The following is a 21,754-nucleotide window of genomic DNA, read 5'->3' as shown; positions in this document are numbered from 1 at the left end:
TGTTTTCAGGCTTATATGATTATTTACTGTCATTTATAGTGTAATTCTAATATGTTTAACGTTTTTGTTCGATAAAAACAAGTATTTTTTTTCAAAAACTAAAACATTTGTAAGCAACCCCACATTTTAGTAGTGTTTATAATGCAATTATTCTCTTTAGCTCCAAGGTGTAAATTATACTGTTTATTAAGGGGACGAAATAAGTCAATAAATAACCCAAATCTGAACACACACACACACGCACGCACGCACACACACACACACACATGCACGCACACACGCACACACGCACACACACACACATGCACACACATGCACGCACACACACACACACACACACACACAACTCTATGCAAAAACACCACAGCTTGGGCAGTAGCCTTAGTGTATTAATAATGAATACTCTGTGAATCATTGCATGAGTAAAAAAATACAAATGGAATACAAATGGAAGAAGATGTTTAAATCACAGACATGTATAGTCAGCTGAGCCTTCAGATAAACACAAGTTTATACGTACAGTACCGCAGGAGAGATGTTTTTATGCCGTTTAAAAAAGATATTAAATCGGGGAACATTCCTCTGGTGCATGTTTACAAATATTGAATCGTTCAAAATCCAGGTTTTGTAGATGAGAGCCTACATCTGCATCTGGCAAACCCTACTTTCCCTTTCTATTAGACACAGCAGGAATAAAAAACAAAACACCCTGACAGTCCACCAAAAACTGCATTATCTGAAAAAACATGTTAGTATTTTAAAACAGTTAACTTATCTGTTTTTTTTTCTCTACATTCAACCAAAATCAAGGCATTTCACTTGTTCATTTGCACATCTAGTTTTACACTCGCCTTGATAATGAGCTACTGCTGGAGTCATAATGCATACATCCTATACATTATTTATGTCAGACACACCAATACAAACGTAACATAAAAACCTCCCGTTTTGGATGTCAAAGAGTTAATCAGGCGGTTATCAAAGAATAACTGGGCCGGGGCGCTGTACAGTAAATCTCTGAACAGAGTAACCCTTGGATTTTTATACACATAACCAACTGTACAAATCATACAATAACACTCTGGAAAATTAGGCTTTTTTTTTTTTTTTTAGAATCATAGTATTTTATCAATGCTTTTCTATACACGTACTCTGTTTATCTCTAAAACAGCCCTCCCTTTTTCATGTCGGCTTACACATCGTTTATGAGCTGAATTAGCAGCTGTGTTAAGCATAAACACACATTCACAGTCAAAATGAAAAACTGTTGCGATCTTTAACGCTAGAAATTCAAGATGCCCCTCAAATCTTAAAATTTATTGCAGCTCTTTACGTCTGGCCTGAAGATACTCTGATAAGCTTCTTTGAGGCCATTTTTAATGGAGTGGAGAATAAAGTTGAACACTGACTGCATTCTGAAACGTGAATCATACAATCTGATATAACTGTGAAGGACTATAAGTGCCAAAATAAAATAAAGTAAGAATAAATTTAAATAAATAAATTTAAATTTTATTTATTTTACATTTTTTCCCTTTGCAACCTAATCCCCCTTCTATTTATTTCTGTATATTTCCCTTCTTTTATATTTATTTCTACAATTACCTCAGTTAAAGTGGGATCAGCTTTTTGTCAATTGGTTAATAAATGCCAGTCTGACAACAGAAAAAACTGCCTAGGGAGATCATTGAAGAACTGAAGATGCTATATCAGCCTGTCACATTTTATAAATTAACCTTAGCTTATATTAATTTTAATATAATTTTAATTGTATTTCATTTATATATATTTTGTCATTTATGCGATTATTTTTATTTTGGCACTTTCAGTCCTCCATACAGGATAAATACATTCCTTTAAACCTGAATGCAGAGGCAGAGGATGTCGTATTCCTTTTACCTTACCGTCACTTGTAAAGCGTAATGAGAAGACTTTGCCTTTTTTTTGGTTAAATCGTTCAAGCAGACTGCATGTGGCTGTGTGATTCACAGTTTACACTCCTGATACACACACGGACACCTTTTAGAACCTCATCTGGCTCTACAAGTGCAACATCTGGCAACATGTCCATCAGTCCCGCTGGCCTGTGTGGACGCGCAATGACACTATGAGGGTAAAGTGACAAACTCACACACACAAACATATACTCTAACACACTCTGACGCACAGGCTTTATGCCACACCACATTTCGGTTATGACACTGCTCTTCTGGAGGTGCTGTAGCTCAAGCTTGTGCCGCCGCTCTTGTGCGAGATCTTGAGTGTCGTGGCAACCGTCAGGCTTGGTGTCATGGCAACAGGGAAGCTGGATGTGGCTGCCGCTGCGAAACCGACTGTCGCGGCGACGGATGGGGGCGGCTCGTTCGGGCATCCGTGCTGGAGCAAGATGTCGACACACTCTTGGCTGCCAGCGCTGTGAGCCAGAGCCAACGCTGTCTGGCCTTGAGCATCCCGATACCGAACATCGCAGCCATACTGCAGGCGGGAAAAGAGAAGAAAGCAAAGTGGATTAGATTATGTAATAATCCCATCCTCCACACTTCAAGGAAGTTTTAGAATGTGTAGGAAAAAAGTTAAGCCTGAACAGGATTGCTCTAAATGATGTCAGAAAGGTGCGATTAAGAGAGCTTTTGTACCTTTCAGACATTTAGATCACCTTCAGTTGTCTGCTGAGTCATCTATTTAGACCACTTTTGTTCTTGGCTGAGTGAACGACTCAGAGGAGGTAATTTTTACCATTTTTGCACAGCTCTACAAAATGGTTTGCTGTGATGAAGAAATTTATAATCATTACCTAACCAAGTACCTCCACTGCAGCAACATCCCTATATATTTTTGAGAATACCTGCTTCGTAGCTGCCCGGACCAGTGTAAGATAAAAAAAAGAGAGACAAAGGGAAACAAACCCAAATTAGAAGCTGCGTCATCACCACATCAGCCTGCTGACAGGCAGCGTGCAGGGGGGAAGCGGGCAGCCGCAGAGCTAAGAGCGACCGGGAGGAGCGTGCCAGGCTGAGAGGGGCATTAATGTCCTCCTTAGTGCAGTGGGCCAAAAGTAGCAGCAGCTTGGGGAGATTGTGCTCCATCACTGCCAACAGAAGACGGCCAGATAGAGTGATGTCTGGGCCCTCGCTCGTAGGAGGAGGCAACGGTGCCACAAACAGTTTCTGCTCGTATTTGGCTCTTATCCACGATTCCCGCTCCTCTCTAGACAAGGACAGAGAAACAAGTGAGTCATCAGCATTTACAGCTGACAGATGACAGCACTGGACTTTCCAGTGGACTCAGAGAAAGAGCTGCACAGCTCATGTGTCCATACTGTAAAAAAAGAAAACTTGTATATATATATAAAGATGATTTGTCCTTACCGTGTAGCATCGGGTGCTGGTTTACGGTGGCCCATTGTGCGTGCCTCCCATATACTGTTGACCATGTGGTTGCCGATAGCACTGAGAACCAGCGTCAGCTCTCGTGGCAAATCATCCAGCGCCAGAGAGCGAACCCGTGACAGGTGAGTCCCCAGGTTTCTGTGGATGCCGGAACACTCGATGCATATGAGAGCGCCCAGATTCAGACTGGCCCAGGTCGGATCTTGAAGAGGGAGCGTGCACACAACAAATTAACTTCATTTGAAACTGACAGTCTACCAATTTCATTTGGCTGCGTGCCACTAAAATGCGCCCGATTGGCCATGGTGCACAACAGAAGAGTCTGAGAAATCAGCATAAAAAAAACCTCAGCATTAAATTTAATTTAGATCTGATAAGTCATCAAAATTCTTTATCTGGCCCTCAAACAATACAGAGATCATATGAAAAATGTGGTACGTGTGGGATGTGAAAAATACCACACAAAGGCACATAAAAATATTTGCATTCACACTCCATTGTCTTATCTCATAGCATGCGGATGAATGACTGTTTTCAAATATGCTAAATACCAATTTAAAAGTTAAAAGTACTCCGCTTTGAACGCTCTAAGGCACGGAAAGCTATTTCCAGACTGTCAGACGGAGGAGGGTCATACCCATTTTCCACGGTGATTGTCCACATTTGTTCTAGAGTCCGAACACAAAGAAGTTCAAGTCCGCAGCAAATTACTTTCTCCTCGCTCTATGCAGCTTCTTACACCAACAACAAAAGAGGTCTCGGCTCTGATTAAAACTTCCAAACGTGAAAGCAAACAGAGCAGTCAAATTAGGGATGAAATAGGCAAGCATGACTTACTGGGAGCGTCACAGTCCACACAGAAGTTGTTGCCCTTTGCATTGCGTATCGCCTGCAGAGCCACTGCATCACTCTGGCTGTTCCTTCGAGCCTGTGAGAGGCAAACAGTAACCAGAATAAATGAACTTGTATGAACTCTCCTGTTTAAATCTATCTCTGCAAAGAAAAAAAGTGATGAATGACCGCAGTCATTGTACTGACAGTAACAGATAGAAAAAAACAACAACTTAGGGTGGATCTTTAAAAAAAAATCACTGTTCTTGTTTTTTCTCAAGGAGCTTTTTATCTGCAGGAAGTCTGTAATATTTACCATTTGTCACTGGCAATAAAATGACTGAATGAAAAACTAGATTGCCGTGTGTCAGAGAGTGAATGTTTTCCTGTCGTTTCTTGCCTTGTTTTTGCTGCTTTCACACAGCTGCAGGCTGGCCAGGATCTGGTTCTCGATGGCTTGGACCCAGGAGTCCCTCTCTTCCACACTTTGTGCTTCAAAATGCCACGTCTGACCAGTGCTCGACACAATGAGGAAGTCAAAGTTATCCTCGTCTGAGACAAGAAAGACAATAACACAGAGCTCAGATTTTTTTTTTTTTTTAATGATTTCTGGATGCAGAAATTTCAGCAGTAGGTTATTAACATCACTTCAGGATCACAGTTGTGCATAAGCAAGGTTTAGTTTTATGCTGCTGATCTGCAGGATTTAATTGATTAATTGTCAATATTTTAAATTAGAAGCTTGACTCTTAATGTGATAGCCTGGCATGTGTGGAGGCAGCGCAGCTGATTTATATTACCTGTCTTGCTTACGTTTCTTAAGCTACCAAAGCTTTTGAGTTTCCACATTTTGCGCTTAGCTGCATAAGAGAAGAGAGAAAATATCAGCGAAAAACACAAAGTCTTCGACATATGTAGTAAAGCTACAAATGTCATTAGAAACATCCCGATCGGTGCCTATGAAAACATATTTGAAGCTTGTAATCATTTACCATCTGCTTGGCCGGCGGTGGCATCTCCTTTCTGATTCATGCTCTTCTTTCTGCGATGCTTTTTTCTGTCCGTGACCGGGGAGGCAGAACCTACGTCTTTGGTAGAGGAAGAGCTCGAGACTCCCTCAACTGCAGAGTCTTGTAACGAGCAGACAGGATAACAAACGTAAAATTACTACAACCCTGTTTCCGAAAAAGCAGGACACTGTATGAATTATGCACAGAATGCAATCATTCACAAATTGGTGGAAATAGTAAAAAGAAAAAGAAATCAAATGCTGAAACTGAGAGATTTTAAGGTTTTTCTATGTTGTTTTTTTAATAGGTGCTCGTTTTAAATTTGATATCAGCAACACCTTTTTAAAAAGTTGGTGCAGGGACATGTTTGCCACCGTGTTGCATCAACTCTGGGCTTATGAGAACTAAGTGAAACAAATGTTGTTGTTGTTTTAGAAGAGAAATATTTTCCCATCCTAGCTCAAAATACTATTTCAGCTGCTCAATATTTCAGGGCCTCATTTGTCATGTTTTTCTTTTCATATTGTTAAATTAGTTTTCAATACTGCAGGCGGCACCTGAGCTCTTTTGCTGTGGAGCCACACAGCTGCAGATCATGAGGAATGTTTTGTCATGCTGAAAAAAAAAGCAAGACATTTCCAGAAAATGACATCATCTGCATGGGAACAAACCCTTTGTATGTCTTTCAGGCCAAATGCACAAATATCGTGCCACGCCTTTATGGATGCTGGGTTTTGGACTGTATGCTGATACCAAGCTGGATGGTCCCTCTTCTCTGTAGCTGGGAGGATGCGGTATCCATGCCACCCAAAAATAATTTCAAATTGTGACTGGATGGTCCACAGAATAGTTTCCTACTTTTTCTCAGTCTAGCCTAAATGAGCTTGTGCCCTGAAAAGGTGACAGCCTTCCTAATTTTTTTAAAGAATGTTTTTCTTTCTCTGCAAAGTAAAGATTTTTCTTGCATTTGTGGAGGCGACGTTAATGACAGTGTGCTGTGAAGTGTTGCTGAACCCATGCAGTGAGGGCTCAAAGATCACAGCCATGCTGTCTTTGTATTTTGAAACATTTTTAATAACATTTTGTTTTTGTTACATTTCAGAAATTTCACTGTCTTACATGGTTTTAGTCCCATACTCACCAATGCTTTGAGCGTGGTTAGATAGTGTGGAAGGACATCGCTGCACACCTCTGTTACCCCTCAGGAACAGGGCACCACCCAGCCCCTCCATCTCCTCAACTTGCAGTAGACTGCTTGCACTCATTGGGACTACAGGAAGGGTAGCAACCATATAAACAACCACATACTTAATAATAAAGCAATTTAGTCAAACACTAAATGTGAAAACAAACAGTGACACTTTCTGACACTTGCATGCATTACTGATTTAGTTTCCCCACACACTCTTAAAGCACTTGCAAAATTCCTTATGATGCTGTTTTGTAGTCTTGCAGGGGTTTCACAGTCTGCAGCAATTTCCCCCCGTTTGCACAAATGCTTGACCCCTCCATTTACAACCGTCTTAAAATACCAAGAACAATACGTACAAAGCAGCCTTCTTTTCTACATATCTACATTTTTTTTTATCACTCTCTCTAATAGAAAAAGGTCATCGGGTAAAATATTTCATCTTATCAGCTCCACAGAGAATAGTACCAGCATGGAGATTTAAAATCTTGAGCTTCTTAGATTAGCTAGACCAAAATCTGTTCAATATCACAGTAACTTTAGATGACATAATTAATTTACATGAGGTTTATTTATATATATATATAAGGTTTACAAGAAATAACTGGTTTAGCTATTGTGAGACATCTAAAGATTTTTCCCTCTTTTGTGTACCATAGAGAACATCTTTACCCTCAGTTCCTTGAACGTCTTTGACCCGCCCGTTAAGCCCAGCTGGGGGGGCGCAGGCAGGGACGGCGCGAGGCGGCCGCTTTCCCGGCACCTTCACTGTCACTCGCAGCAGGTCCATCTCTTTCCCGGGGGCATTCAGCATGTAGTCCTGCCAAACCAGACATCAGCCATTACCATCAAACATCAGTCGTGCTTTCAGCAGCATAATGCTCTGGAGCGCTCTGTTAACACGCCGACTCACATTGACACTGGAGTGATAGGACAGTATGCCATCATTGGACAATGTCACATACTTCTTCTTCCACTCTTTGTTGAGCGAGTTCCCACTGCGCTTCAGCAAGATGCCCTTACGGAGGCGACAACACAGAAGACTGTCAATTTATTGCTAATGTCTCAAGTGTTCATTTCACATATTACGGCAGCATAATGAAAGCTGGCTGCCAAAAACACCCACTAACTATTCATCAGGGCAGAATGGGAGATCACAGCACTTCATCACGCCACACGATGAAATTGGCTTCACACGTCTGAAGTGACTGCTGGTGAGATGTCCTCTGCTGAGGGTCATCTGATACATCATATTTGTTTCTGTATCAAGTGCAAATCGGTGCCCTACCTGTTTGATGGGAATGGAGCGCCCGCTGCCCAGATCGCCCTTAAAGTCTGCGCTCCTTCTGTTTGAGTCGCTGCCTCTCCGGCCCTAAAGGAAGGGAAGGATGGACAATAACTGCATCAGGCAGGAATAGGCAGCTTACTGCTGATTTTAATTTATATTTCCCAGAGTTTCTGCTGGAAAGTTTCTGCTGACTGTAAAAGCTGGCTTATAAGTGTGTATTTATAGCAACTGGTTCAGAATAATTGTCTGTAGCTTTACATGAAGCTGCATTAATCTGTATTTTTATGCAAGTGTCTAATCAAATGCTTACAGCTCTGGTCACTTATAGCAATAAACGCAGAGAGAATTACCACCCTAATTCTGTAGTTTTCCTCATCTGTATAGTGTCTGTAAGACCACTGTTTAGCTTTTCTGACCCACAGCTTTACTCTTCTGGTTCACTATAATCAACTTCAGCCCCAGACACAGGAGGCTGCTGATAATCCTCTGAATAAACTGCCTGCCCAGTGTAAAAAAACACTGACAAAACGAGTGAAGGCTTTCTATATATGTGGTGCATTTAGCAGCTTAAAAGCCAGTATGATCCATGTGATTAAACATAAGCATTAATTATTAGATTCAAATGTTGAGTCAGCCAGATGAGTAGGTCTCCAAGGTGATGCAAACATTTGTTAATGCAGGTTTTTAATGACATTTCAGATTGTTTTCCCATAAGGCTGAATTTTCACAGCATTCAGCAAAACCCCCAGTGAATATAATATTATAATTACATTATAGACATAATAGACATTACAAATATGTAATGTTTGTAATGGATATTACAGTACATGTCTCTGCCAGTGTATTGTCTTTGACTGTTAGCCCCACCTATCTCTATATTACTCTGCTCTATATTATTGCAATGATGTGGAAAAGTGTTCAGCCATCCCTCATGTCTCTATATTTCAAAATAAAGGTTGGAAAATGAGAAAAAGATGCAGTGATATACAAACATAAATGGAAATATGGTATGGCATGATATGTATTCTTTAGCACAGTTTCAACTCTCTTAGGCAAGTTTTCTTCTCATTTCTATAAGTAGTTTTCAGGAATAGTTCTCTGGGCTTCTTGACGGACATTAAAAGCTCCCCGTTGGATGTTGGCTGCCTTTTGTTTTGTTGTCTGTCAGTTTGAGCTCACACTACTTTAATAATGTTGAGGTCCGGGCTCTGAATGATAGTGATCCATTGTGTGTTTGGGATCATTACTTTTTTTTGAAACAGCCTGTTAGTAACAAAGTGGCTAAAGATAAGTTTAAAATATGTACTAAGAAAGTGTCAAAAAACAAACAAAAAACACATTTCTCTGAAAATACCTTAAGAAAAACTTCAGAAACCCTGGAGAACTATTACTCAAAGCAACTGCTACAAAGCCTGGCTACTTGGAAGCAAAATATGAGGAAATGAGGAATGGCTCAAGACTTTTGCCCAGTACTTATCTAAAGCGTGCAACAAACTTTCAGCATCATCAAAATTATATTTTGAACCACTAAGATTTTCCAATGTGACCAAGCCGATGTCAAGTAATAATTTGCTGCATAGTTACCTGAATTTCTTAATTCCACAAACAGAAAAACGAAGAAGTCAGTGCTTCAGCTTTGATGAGAAAAACAATTTTACTGGAATTATTTTGCATCACTGGACGCAGCTTGTGCCTACAGTTAGCTGATAATTTAGCACCCTGTAGTTAATATAGGGTTACTTCAGCTTAATTAGCTGTCTGTATTATATAACTTAAGACCACAAGTATGTTCCTGCATTGGGTTTGGTTTGTCCTGCCAAGTGTTTACAGCTCATTTTCTAAACATGGAAACCTACTGAAGGGTTGGCTTGGAGTAAGAAAAAAAGTGGAGGAAAGAAGATTGACAGTAAAAATGCAAAAGGGTCTCTAAGCATGATTGGAGCTTGCACTGAGTAAAGTTTACCGCAAATCTAGTGGTGCGTCTTCGGACGCTACGGACCAAGACAGGTGTAGTACCGTCCTGCTTCTCCCCTCTCAGTGTTCTGCCAATCTCTTTGTGACTGATCACAGGAGTGGAGGGAAGTGAGGACGAGTAGTCGCTGCTCTGCCCACCGTTACTCGCCTAAAGAGAGGGAGAGAGAGGAAAAAAAACAGGAACAGGAGGAGGACGGAGGAGATGAAGTGATAATTGAGCAGAAGGAGCAAATAGCTAAGCCTGATACAACAGCATGCACACTTTAAAAATAGCCTGACAGCAAAATGAAATACAGAAAATAGAGTAACAAAAGCTGCTTCTTATGGACAACAGGTAAGGTGCTGGTTTTACCTGTCCTGGAAAGACACCGGAGACTGGGGTGGAGCCTCCAGAGTGGCTGGGAGAATTGGGAAGAGATTTACAAGAAGCCAGTAGGGCAGCTTGCTTCTTAGCTGCCATGATCTTCTGAGCAGCTGTGGCAAAAAAAAACCCCAGAAATTAAATTAAAAAATGAAACATTAGTCCCCAATAAAATTCATATTTGTCCATCCTCTACAGCACCATACACCATATGGTTCTGGATATGACAGACGTACATACCATCTGTGAAGACTCTGTTCACATTGAGGCCGTACGTCGCACAGGTTTCATAATAAGTGCAGCGCCGCACGTCTGAGCAGAGCTGTCTGGCCCTGGCATCATCTATCACTCTGGGGTTGGTGCTGCTGATCTTATCTGGAATAAGCAAAAATCACCCAACTACAACGAGAGTTCATTATAAAGGAAGTGCAGATGCTGAGCGTGAGCATCTTACCCTGAGTGCCGACGACTATGAAAGCGATCTCAGTTACGGGCCGATGGATTGCAAGCTGGTGATAGATTTTGTAAACTTCCTGGAAGCTGGCCTCATTTTCCAAACTGAAGACCAAGATTACTGCGTCCACCCAACTTGCAAACTAACAAAAGGGAAAAATAATAGCAGTCAAAAAGTACAAGAGGGAAGAAATACTTACTCTTATTAAAAATAAGCCCTCAAACAAGTTCAGCTCGATTCTCCACCCACCTGAGGATCCGGGAGTTCTGTCTCTTCTCTGATTATCAGCAGATGGCTCTGACCATCAACTAGCACATCCTTAATATACTGGCGTCCTGGCAAATATTGGAACAAACAAATGTTTTTAAAGCTTTTACATAATAACTCATTTGATATTTACAGCACTAAAATTGTGATTAAAGTGATTAAAAGAATGATCCTGGATCATCTAAATCAGAAACAGCCAGCATCCATCTGCTGGAGGAGACTCAGGTGTCGCTTGTCGGAGATCTGACTTTAATAGTGTTCAGCCTTTACCTTACATTTTAGAGTTGAGATGACTGTTGTTGTCAACTATATAAGTTAAACCAAATCAATCCGAACTGAATTCACAAAGCTCTGCTCTTAATGGGTGGAGATGTTAAACCAACCTTCTGAGTTCTCCAGTGGGAGGTAACTTCCAGTTAAATGTCTGTGGACCAGAGCAGACTTCCCACTGCACAGACCACCCAAAACACCCTGAAGAGCAGACAGAGAGACAGAGAGAGAAATTATAAATTCAACATTAAATCCACAAACTGATTTGTAAAAACTATAATCTCCTGCTTACCAGATGTAGCTCTTGCACAGTTTGGCTCATCGTCCATTCTTGACTGCTGGTGCATACAACTGAGGGCAAACGTTCACAGCAAAAACAGAGGAAGACAGGATTCAGTGAAATATCAGTGAAAAGTTGAGTTGAAACACAGGAACAAAAACAAACAAATATATATAACGTGATATAGGACATAAAGCACTTGGGTATTCCCCTGCTTTGAGTCTATGTGCTATTTTGGGTGGCATTGCTCCTCACATTCATTTTTGAGGGGGTTTGTGTGAGACGCAGGCAGCCCAGTGACTAATCAAAGCTAGCCTAAAAACAGGCCCAATATTCTAAGTTGATATGTGCTGATCTGGAGTCAGTTCGGTAGCATTTAGTATAAATACATTATTCATCCATCCCTGACCTTTATCTTACCCAAGTCAGGGTTGCATGGGGGCTGGAGCCTATCCTAGCCGTCATCGGGCAAGAGGCAGGGTACACCGTGGACAGGCTGGCAGTATGTCACACGGTTATCATGGAGAGATCATGGAGGCAACCAGTACCGCTCATATTCACGCCCATGGCTAATTTAGAGTCGTTGGTAAACCTAACATTCTGGATCGCGAGAGGAAGCCGGAGTCCTCGGAGAAAACATTCAGACTCCACGCAGAGGGAGCACTCGGCTGGCCGATGGATTCAAAGCCAAGACCTTCTTGTTGTGAGGTGGTGATGCTAACCACTGCATTACTGTACTGCCCCCTAAATAAATAATTTGACTTAAAATATAGATTTATATTTAAACATATTCTTGCTATTTTTATGCAAAATAGCTCTACTCAACCCTTTAACACAACAATTCAACCCTTGGTAACATTTTACAGCAGACTTAGGAACCATGAAGTTGCTTTTGATGATGAGTGAAAACCACAGTTAGTTAGCCTCATTTGAAATAAAAATAAAATAAAATAAATAAATAAATAAAATGTGACTTTAAGTGTTACAGTCTAAAACAGTCACTGGATTCAGTTCAGAGTCAGGATAAAGCAGAAAACTATAATAAAGCTTTAAATAAAAACAAGACCAGAAGCTTTCCGTGACAAAGGACAAACTAATACCGAACCTCGAGTTTCTAAAACACACACAATGTCCCAAAAACACTTAGCAGTAGTATGATTGCTGGCCAGGTTTGTGTACAAATGTGCAAGTCTATACGAGTTAGCCAGCATGGCAGGTATCTTTACTTTACCCTAACATTGTTAAACCACCTTCTTTTCTCCCTCTTATTGTGATTAACTGGCAAAACCAACCTTAACGAGCCATTAATTCTTTTATTCACCCTCGAAGACTAAAAGAAGAAAAAGAAAAGAGATATGAGCCAGCTGGAGTGAGATAATTCATTTTATTCCCTGTGCAGTTCCCCTCATTTCATGAATTTTATAGAAGTCAGTGTCAACTGAAACAAGACCGAGTATGCCACTTGGTGCTCTGTGGTATCGAGAAGATGAAACCTGATTCAAAAGGCTTGTGATGGAAGATCGTTTGCATAAGAAAGTCAAATAACCTAAAGTGGGTTAAGATTTGAGTCAAATATAAGTCACAGTGTTTCAGAATTATTTGTAGAAACACGTATGCTCATGCAGCATTCTGCGAAATAATGTTTTGTTGAGTAATCCTCTAACACTGGACTCAAGAAACACACAGATTTACTGCACTGGAGATTTTTCTTGTATGAAAACAATCTTGAGGGCTGACTCTGGGTGTACACAGTTTGTTGAAATTAGTTTAGAGGAGGAGAGGACACAGAAAGTAAATGGCTCTTTATGATAGCTAACTCATAATCAGCATCATTTTAAACTTGCGGCAGACGTCGGACTCTAGAGATGAGCGCACTAAATCCTCCGTCTGTTAACGTTGTTATTGTACAGAAAATGTGTTCATTTAGTTACTAGGCATCTATTTTTGTTCAAAATGTTGATGAGCCACTGTGAATTATAATCTCAATTCCCTGTTCTTAGCTGACAGGAGTGGCACCGGGTGTGTTCTGCTGCTGCTGTAGCCCATCTGCTTCAAGATTTGAGATGCTCTTCTGTATACCTCGGTTATGACAGTGGCTATTTGAGTCACTATTTACCTCCCATCCTATATTTCATTCCTGAAGGAACTGTCTTTGAAAAACTTTCATACACAACACACCTTCTTTCATTGCATTTTTTAACAATATATTTGCTACATTAACCACACTTTGTGGAATGACTAGACCTTGCTAAAACAGCTGTTTGTGTTGCTTTCCTGTCACTGCCTCTTAGCGATATGAACATCACCAGAACATTATGAACATTAATTCTCAGTCAACTATGATGACTGAGAATTAATATTAAAAACTGTCACGGTGATAAATGATGGCGAGTGTGTGGCCAAATGTACCTAGTACATTGGTTAACTGTCATCATAATACCAAATCCTGTTTTACTGTGTAATTCTATCACTCAGTGTAACCTACAGTCACAGGCTGAAATAATATTTTGTAGAGTGGACAAATTACATGATAAAAACTCTTTACCAGCAGCACAGACAGCAGTATTAGTGTGGGAGGTAGAGTACCAAGGCAACTGTTAAAATGTATTCTTATTCTTATTTTTGTTCCTCTGTAGCTCAGCCTTTAATTTAATTCTGAGGTCATGGATGTATTTCTTTTCCAGACTCTACAGAAGTATAAATCACAAGTCACTTAATCTCAGCTGCAACATTTGTCTTGAAAGAAATGCAAGATTCAGCAGGAATACTATATAATAACCTCAACTACTCAAACTATAGTTTCAGGGTTTATACCAGTGATATATATATATATATATATATATATATATATATATATATATATATATATATATATATATATATATATATATCCCCATGGGCTGAGGAATTGGCAGCCAAAAGAATTCCTTAGAACAAAGAGATTTTTCAAAACTTTAATTTATTTACAATTTTATTATTATCTACAGCTTTTCTTTTACCCTTTAAATGCCTTTATTCGCTGCATTATAAATAAAGCATATCTTTGTAGCGGACGGGCTCTGGATCTGGTTTTATAGCTGAATTTTGCTCTGTTTTATCTTTGACAGAAAGATGTCGGTGAATGGACATTGAGCAGAGAGAAAAAGAGGGACAGACAGACAGACAGACAGAGCCATAGAGGACATCATACACATGTGCAAATATGAAGCTGAAGGAACAACACAAATCCCCATCAGCGGGGACAAAAACAATGCGATAGTGCTTACAGATGTACAGTGATGAGGAAACTGTCTCACCAGAGACAATGACACAGACATTTCTTGCACACGCACGCACGCGCGCGCACTCTCTGAAGCTGGCAGGTCACGCTGAGCTGGGTGGAGCGAGCTGCAGCGTCGTCCTGGTTCCACGGGGACACAGACACTAACTTTAAACCGACTCCACTCTCCCTCGTCCCCATCTTTGGGCAATCCCCCCCACCTACGCCCACACTCCCCTCCATCAAGAGCGTCACACCACAGACCAAATAGCACCTCTCGCGGCTTGCTGTTGCCATGGCAACTCCATTTTCCAGAAGCCTCCATCCAAGCCTGGGTCTCTATACGATAAACGGTCTCTCATGGATACAGCGACGTGTGTGAGAGGCATGGAGATGCGATGTCCACCTGAAAACACGAAACTGCGCGCGTCTCTCACGTTCTGCCGGTGTTGGCCAATATTTTCTGCATCAAAATCACCGAGTTTGTCCGCCAGCAGAACGCTGACATTTTAAGCTGCAATTACAGACTCATCATGACACAACATAACGCTGACAAATGAATGGACTGCATTTGAAGGCTGATTAACTCCACGCACAGAGCAGGAAGTGGCGGGGACCCGCTCCCCTCGCTCCGCCGATGAACACAGCTCTGTGTATCCCAAACCTTAATTATTCATGTCCCACTTACTCCCGACAAATTATTCAGGGCTTACTCCAAATCCTACACACCCTGTCAAAGATTTTTTTAAAGAAAGAAAAAAATAAAAATAAAAAATTGATAGAGTTGCATCATGAACACTGAACACATTTCTGTGTGTTTGATATGCCAAACATAGAGTCAAAGCACTCAGACACATGACAGCATTTTCACATGAAAAACCCCCATCTTTGCTATTTACTGCTGTGATGGCCTCAGCTTTACCAAGGAGGAACAGCTTGTACACATTTGAAACACTCTTACTTTAAAAATCTCTTTGGAGCTCTTCCCCTTTCTCTCAGTAAGTTTGCTGTAATTTTCCCCCCTCTTGCCATAGGTTTATTAATTCACAGTGACCTAATATTCTAATCACCTCTCCATCAGATATCCTGCAGGCCTACATCAGATCCAGCTTCTATTTTTAACTAAGATATTAACTTGACATTTACTTTTTACACTGCAAATCTAATGATTACCAACAAGCTTGTTTTCATCATCTATTACCATCTTAAATAGACGATTGGTCAATAAAACAAGGTGATATATTTAAATTGCTTCTAAGGTCCAAAGCCGCTAAGCACAAACAGAACAGCGAATAAAAATGTGAAATGGTTGCAATAACTATCAAAATTGTTCATTTTTACCAGTTTTTGGACAGCAAGTTTTCTATTAGCAGCACTAATTCATTACTGTAGCTAAGCTGCGTTTTTCCCACTTGTGCCGTGAAAGAGTAATTGAATATTGAAAGGACATATACCACTTAACCTTAAAAACAAATACTCTTCATCCACATTAATATACACTCAGGCATTTATTTTCTATGTCCAGATAGAAAAACATCATTATTTGCTTTTCGTTGTAATTCTTATAAATTCTCAAAGGTACGCTATTTCATCAGATGTTATTATGATTGCTTCTTCGTCTTCTTCTTCTTCTAGCTACTCCCTTTAGAGGTCGCCACAGCGAATAATCTGCTTCAACTACCCCTAGCATCCTCCTCTGTCACACCAACCCTATGCATGTCCTCCCTTCACTGCATCCACGAATCTTCTCTGTGGTCTTATTCTTTTCCTCCTGCTCCTAGCAGCTCCGTATTCAACATCCTTTGTGCAGTGCACTATCCACTATCCCTCCTCTGCACACGTCAAAACCATCTCAGCCTTCGTCTCTAACTTTGTCTCCAAACTGCTCAACCTGAGCTGCCTCTGATGTACTCATTTCTAATCTTATCTCCCATGGTCACCTCATATGTTTATGACTACATATTTATTATTATTCCACCCTAAAACTAATCTCAAATACACCAAGAGCCCACAAATAAGTGGAATTATTTCATCTGATCTCACTAAATAGGAAAAGTTACCTATTAGCTTTAAGTAACTGGAACATTTCTAGCCATTCGGGTGTTACCTACCATGCAATACAACAAACATGACAAAGCTCACTTGTAAAGGTACCACATGTTCATGTTAACAGTTTTTTTTATTTACACAAGTCTTCTATTTCCCCAGAGAAACGTGCAAAGGAAACAATTACAGAAGATGTTTCACACAAATCGTTAAGCCAAACTAAAGTAATGATAATGCATTTTTTTCACTATACTTGTGTCTGCGTGGAACTTTCAGCAAGTGCTTCACATAAATTAAACGTGTGAATAAATAAGCGAGCGCATTCGAGCATAACTAAGAGGGGGCGGTTTTGTTTTTTTGAGGGGTTTAGCTCCACACAAACTCCAGAGAAGGCAATATACATGGGTAATAAATACGGGACCCTACTTAATTACACAGAATAAACTAATCATCTTAATTGGCTAATTTTTTCCTCCCGAGGGACTGCTGTTGGGTGAAACAAAATATATCTGAAATGATTATTTTTTTTTTGCACTTTTACACCAGAGATCTCATTCATATTGTTCGCCATGTGCAACGAACTCTGATTCTTAAGCACGTGTTAATTTAGGTGTGGGTCTGTCAAAAGAGTCCAGAAGAGTGAGACTGTCAAATAAAGGGGTGCTGGTGTGCTACTGTTTACAGCCTGCATTTGCATTTGTATGAAGAGACAGTAGATTCATGAGGTTGCCTTACCTTCCTCCTCACTCGAACCTCTCTCCACAGGTGGATACAGCGGAGGTGGAGTGTTGACGCCGGCTGGCACGCCTGCACTTTTGGTAAAAATCCCACTAATGAACTTGAGCATCTTACGATCACGAGGGGGAGGAGGAGGAGCACGGTGGATTGTTCCTCCCTGTCCTTCCTTTCCCTTCTTCAGGTCCTCGGAGAGGCAATGTAGGTCGCTGTTGTCCAGGGTACGACTTGTGGGCTTTCTCTGAGCCCTGGACATGTCGGTAGCGGATAAGGAAACGGAAACTGTCTTAAATCTCTCCCCCTGAGGGCTGTCCCGGGTCATTATGCCTGAATATCCTCCACTAACGGGAGCTCCGGGACGGATGAGCGCCCCCCTGCCATCGCTGTCGGCCCAGGACGCCCTATAAGGCCCCATGGTTGTAGCTGCCGTTAAGGGGGACTGGTCCCCAAAGCGGTTATCCCTTCTGTCCAAAGTCTTTGCAGAGTGATACAAGGTTGTTGTGTTGGTCTCTCTGAACTCCCTCCATGCAGAGTTGCCTCCTGCGTGGGATCTCATCAAGACTTCAGGACGTGGGCTGACCTGTGATGGGACAGAAAAGGGGAGGCTGCAACGTGAACGACCGCTCAAGTCCGCTCCATTTTCACCCTTTAAGAAGAGGATGGGGGGCTCCCGGTAGAGCTCAGTCTTAGGGCGCAAGGCATCTGAGCGAGGTCCCTCTCTACGCGCAGTTCCCTCTGTGGTAGTTCCTCCATATACTTTAACCATTTGCTTGACAGGTGGGTGTTCAAAAGAAGCGTCTTTGCTCTTACCAACCGATACAGTGTCTTTTTGGTGTCCATCCCTCCTCTCAGGCTTCCCTCTGTTCTCACTAGGGCTGCCATACTTGACCCGCACCTGTTCCACTTCCTCTTTTACTTCTGTGTTTTCTTTTTCTGCCACTTCCAAACACACAGGTTCTTCCTCCCTGTCAGGAGTAATGTTCAGCTCCTCCTTCTCCTCCTCTTCCTCCTTCTTAGGGCTCCCTTCCCCCTCTGGAAGAGCCTCCGTCTGGCTTCCTGCTACATCCTCTGGCAAAGCCTCAACCTTCACCAGAGTGAGGGATATGAGGTAGGTGGTGCGTCTCTGTGGGTTGGCCGCTTTGCTCATTGGGACAGCAGACCTCAGTGCAGTGACACCTGCTCTCTGACCTCAAAAGACCTGCACACCTCGGTCATGGCAACCAGGATGAGACTGAAGACCAGAAGAAGAAAAAAAAAAATCAAATACAGATCTGATCAAATGATGTGTGGCAGATTTTGGCTGATATCGGGCTAATGCACTTGACAGTAGTCCAAGTTTGCTCTTAAAACCTTAATAAAAACAGGAAGTCAGTAATAAAAAATAGAGGAACACTTGAATTGCAAATTTAAGGAATATATTCAGAAGGCTGACCCACTGGTGAAACAAGTCTAGACTGTTTTTTTTTTAAATGCGTCCATTAATCCTCTTCAATGCACACCACTACTACTGGTCTCTACCACTGATTCATTCATAATCCTTCTCCCTCTCTGCCTTGCTTTCCTTCTTAAATTCATTTATTCAGAGCAAATCTGACACAGAGACACATGGATGGATCTAAATAAGGTATATCTTTCTACGGAGTAGGTGTCCCTGCCTCAGATTTCAGCCTGGAATTATGCAACAGTCTATACATTCATGACTGATCCATTTCTTGAATAGGGCTAATATTAATACTAGCTGTATAATGCCACCCTACTACAATATTTGTCTCGGCTTTTGCTCATATCATACCTTCTTTTTTTTCTCTCCCCACTGAAGAGTATCCATTCACGGCTCCGTGCACATTTGATCTGACGAAGAAATCATCCTGCCGCCGGATTACCATTCATATCAAATGGCACATCAAACAAGGCTGACAGAAAAGAGCTCCAACTGAAGATGAAAACAGGTGAAAGGGGAACAACAAAATGGAAATCATTCACTTGTCACGAAGCGTCTGGCAGCTGGAGCCTCCGATCGACAATGTCATGCATAAAATTATGTATGCACAGTGCGAGGGTCACTGAGAGATGCTGAAAAAACATCTGTTGTTATGTCTCGAGAAAAGCTAAAAAAAAAAAAAAAGAAAAAGAAAAAAAAGGAAGAGGGATAAAGTAGCCCGATTTCCACAACCCAAGCAATGCTTTCTTCTGCATGTATGCCTCCTCTGGAGAGCAGCTCCTCTCGGTCACTGCATCCTCTCCTCCGAGTGCCTCATCCAATTAGCAAGTCAATAAAATGTGTCTGTGAGGCAGAGGAAGCCCACCAGCTCACCACAGCCCCTCCTCCTTTTTTTTCTCCTTCTTTCCTCCTCTTCTCACTGCCACAGAGCCATGGAGCCCCCCTGCTTACGCGCCGTTAGCCTGCCGCACAACCACATCCACGCTGGATACGGCTCGGGCAATCAGGCTGGGGAATGAGCAGCTTGCTGTGAGGCGGTGGTGGTCCTTGCCCACCTTCATCACATTTTCTTTTTATCTGTGCCGACACACACACACACACACACACACAAAAAGAGAGACAGGAAGGAGGAAAAAAAAAGCCTCAGCTCTACTCCTGCCAATGCATCTGCTCTGTCTCTAGCTCTTTCTCTCCGCTCTCCTTGTGAGCAGCTCCTGCTTTCTCTCTCTGCCTCACTGCATGTCCTCTTTGAGTGAGAAAGTAAGGATGTACAGGATGGATCGTTTCTAAAGGGGAAAAAAATTAGAAAGATATAGAAAATGTTAAACAGAAGATAGATTTTTGAGGGAGGGAAGCTATCTACAGTAACAGCAGGAGAAATGGAGGGAAAACTGTAGATATTGATGATAAGTTAGGTGGAAGACATCAGAGAAGATACAAGATGCAGAAGGACAAAAACATACTTTAGAAGTAACGCAATACACAACCTTCAGGTAGAAGGTCCTCTATTTTGTCTTGTCTCTTAATCGTGAACCTGTCAGCATCAACAACATGACTCAGGGATCAAGCAAACGGCATTCTTGTCACTCTTACATTTAAACCTCAGAGTCACAGTTGTTGTTGTCTCGATTAAAAACAGAAGATCGAGCTGTAAAACCTATGGGCATCCGTATGTTATGTTAAAGCTTTTGAGGCTCTCATCTCATCTCATCTCATCTCATCTCATCAACTTAAATCTTCACTGGCATTTTTGTTGCTCATTTTTTGATATGTACTTTATAATTTACTTGTTAACCGTTCACTTTGCTTTTTGCACATATCTGGAATGAGATCTATTCATTTCCATACTTAACTAATACGTAAAAGTCAAAAATGGCTATTACTCATATACAGTATGTGTCAGATATTTCAGTTGTGCTAATAATGGCGCTATTTTCAAATGCCTGTTTAATTTCCAGGCTTTTTGAGTGTTTTCTTTGTAGCCACAGGTGGTTGCCATTTAGGTGGAAATCATGGAAAGTTAAAACCCACGTTTAAAAAGCAGAACAGTGTTTAATATGTGGTTTTGTGCTTACCTGCCAAAACATTACATTCATATGTCTTTACTTAATTCACATTTTTCAGCCTTGATAACATTTAGAGTTTTTTGCTAACAATGGGAATGCTGCAAAAGCACAAAGTTAACTGTTAATGTAAATGTATTCATCTAACCAAATCAAGATAGACCTGGGGATTTAAATATTGCTTTTAACAGTCTAAACACTGTATAAACGCATTTCTTACTAGTGCCTATTGCTATCTTATAGTACTGTGAAAAAGTCTTTCAGCCACCTCTCATTTCTTTATAGTTCACATCCAAGCAGCTGGACTTTCTTGCAAAGCTTAAAATGCTCCTGAGCAATCTGTGCTTTCTGAAGGTTTCAAAGTTTTCTTTACTGTTTATTTGTTAAACTACTTCACACTGACCTATGAGTCATTCAAGCATTAAAAAGGCGCCTAACTCAATGGATGCACCAATGTAATGTCTACATGAGACAAATAAAACTTTATTCAAATAAAATAAAAATAGAAAAAAGTATTTTTTCCCCAAATTTCTTTAGATATATCCTACAAAAAATGTCACAAACAGCACAGTTTGACAGGCATAAAATCACATTTTTTCTCATGTAAGTTTACTCCCAAAGTAGAAAACATGGCACATCTCGGCATGCTGTGCAGCGTCTCCTTAAAAAATCTGAAGAAACTGAACACGTGCAGAACAAATGAAGAAATGGCAGGCATACAAAAAAAAGAAAAAACAGTGGCTCTTCAGTTGATCCATCTACTGTTCTCTAAAGCTTCAATGGTCTCAGTGGAAAGGTGGTGTTATGAAGGCATCCTTAAGAAAGTGAAGGAGGCAGAAAAATGCCAAATTACACAAGGACTGGACTAAAAATCAGTGGCAACAGGTCTGATGGCGT

General features: G+C 41.1%; 1 protein-coding gene across 1 annotated transcript; it reads right to left on the bottom strand.

Moving 5' to 3' along the window:
* Positions 1 to 170: 170 nt before the first annotated feature.
* LOC146386957 (arf-GAP with GTPase, ANK repeat and PH domain-containing protein 1-like) lies at positions 171 to 20,014 on the bottom strand. Its single transcript, XM_084928205.1, has 20 exons — positions 19,146 to 20,014; positions 17,354 to 18,584; positions 11,326 to 11,384; positions 11,147 to 11,234; positions 10,746 to 10,831; positions 10,497 to 10,638; positions 10,283 to 10,417; positions 10,034 to 10,155; positions 9,671 to 9,829; positions 7,708 to 7,791; positions 7,333 to 7,437; positions 7,092 to 7,239; positions 6,372 to 6,500; positions 5,213 to 5,350; positions 5,021 to 5,080; positions 4,621 to 4,772; positions 4,227 to 4,317; positions 3,369 to 3,591; positions 2,907 to 3,207; positions 171 to 2,475 (listed from the first exon to the last, which is right to left on the bottom strand). The coding sequence occupies exons 2-20, from the start codon at positions 18,498 to 18,500 to the stop codon at positions 2,194 to 2,196; spliced, it is 3,651 nt and encodes a 1,216-aa protein (XP_084784331.1). The 5' UTR covers positions 18,501 to 18,584; positions 19,146 to 20,014; the 3' UTR covers positions 171 to 2,193.
* Positions 20,015 to 21,754: the final 1,740 nt, after the last annotated feature.

This window comes from Perissodus microlepis, chromosome 5, assembly GCF_051167445.1.
Source record: "Perissodus microlepis isolate ML-2025 ecotype Zambia chromosome 5, ASM5116744v1, whole genome shotgun sequence".
Taxonomy (NCBI): Eukaryota; Metazoa; Chordata; class Actinopteri; order Cichliformes; family Cichlidae; genus Perissodus; species Perissodus microlepis.
This window is presented reverse-complemented; position numbering and strand designations above follow the sequence as displayed.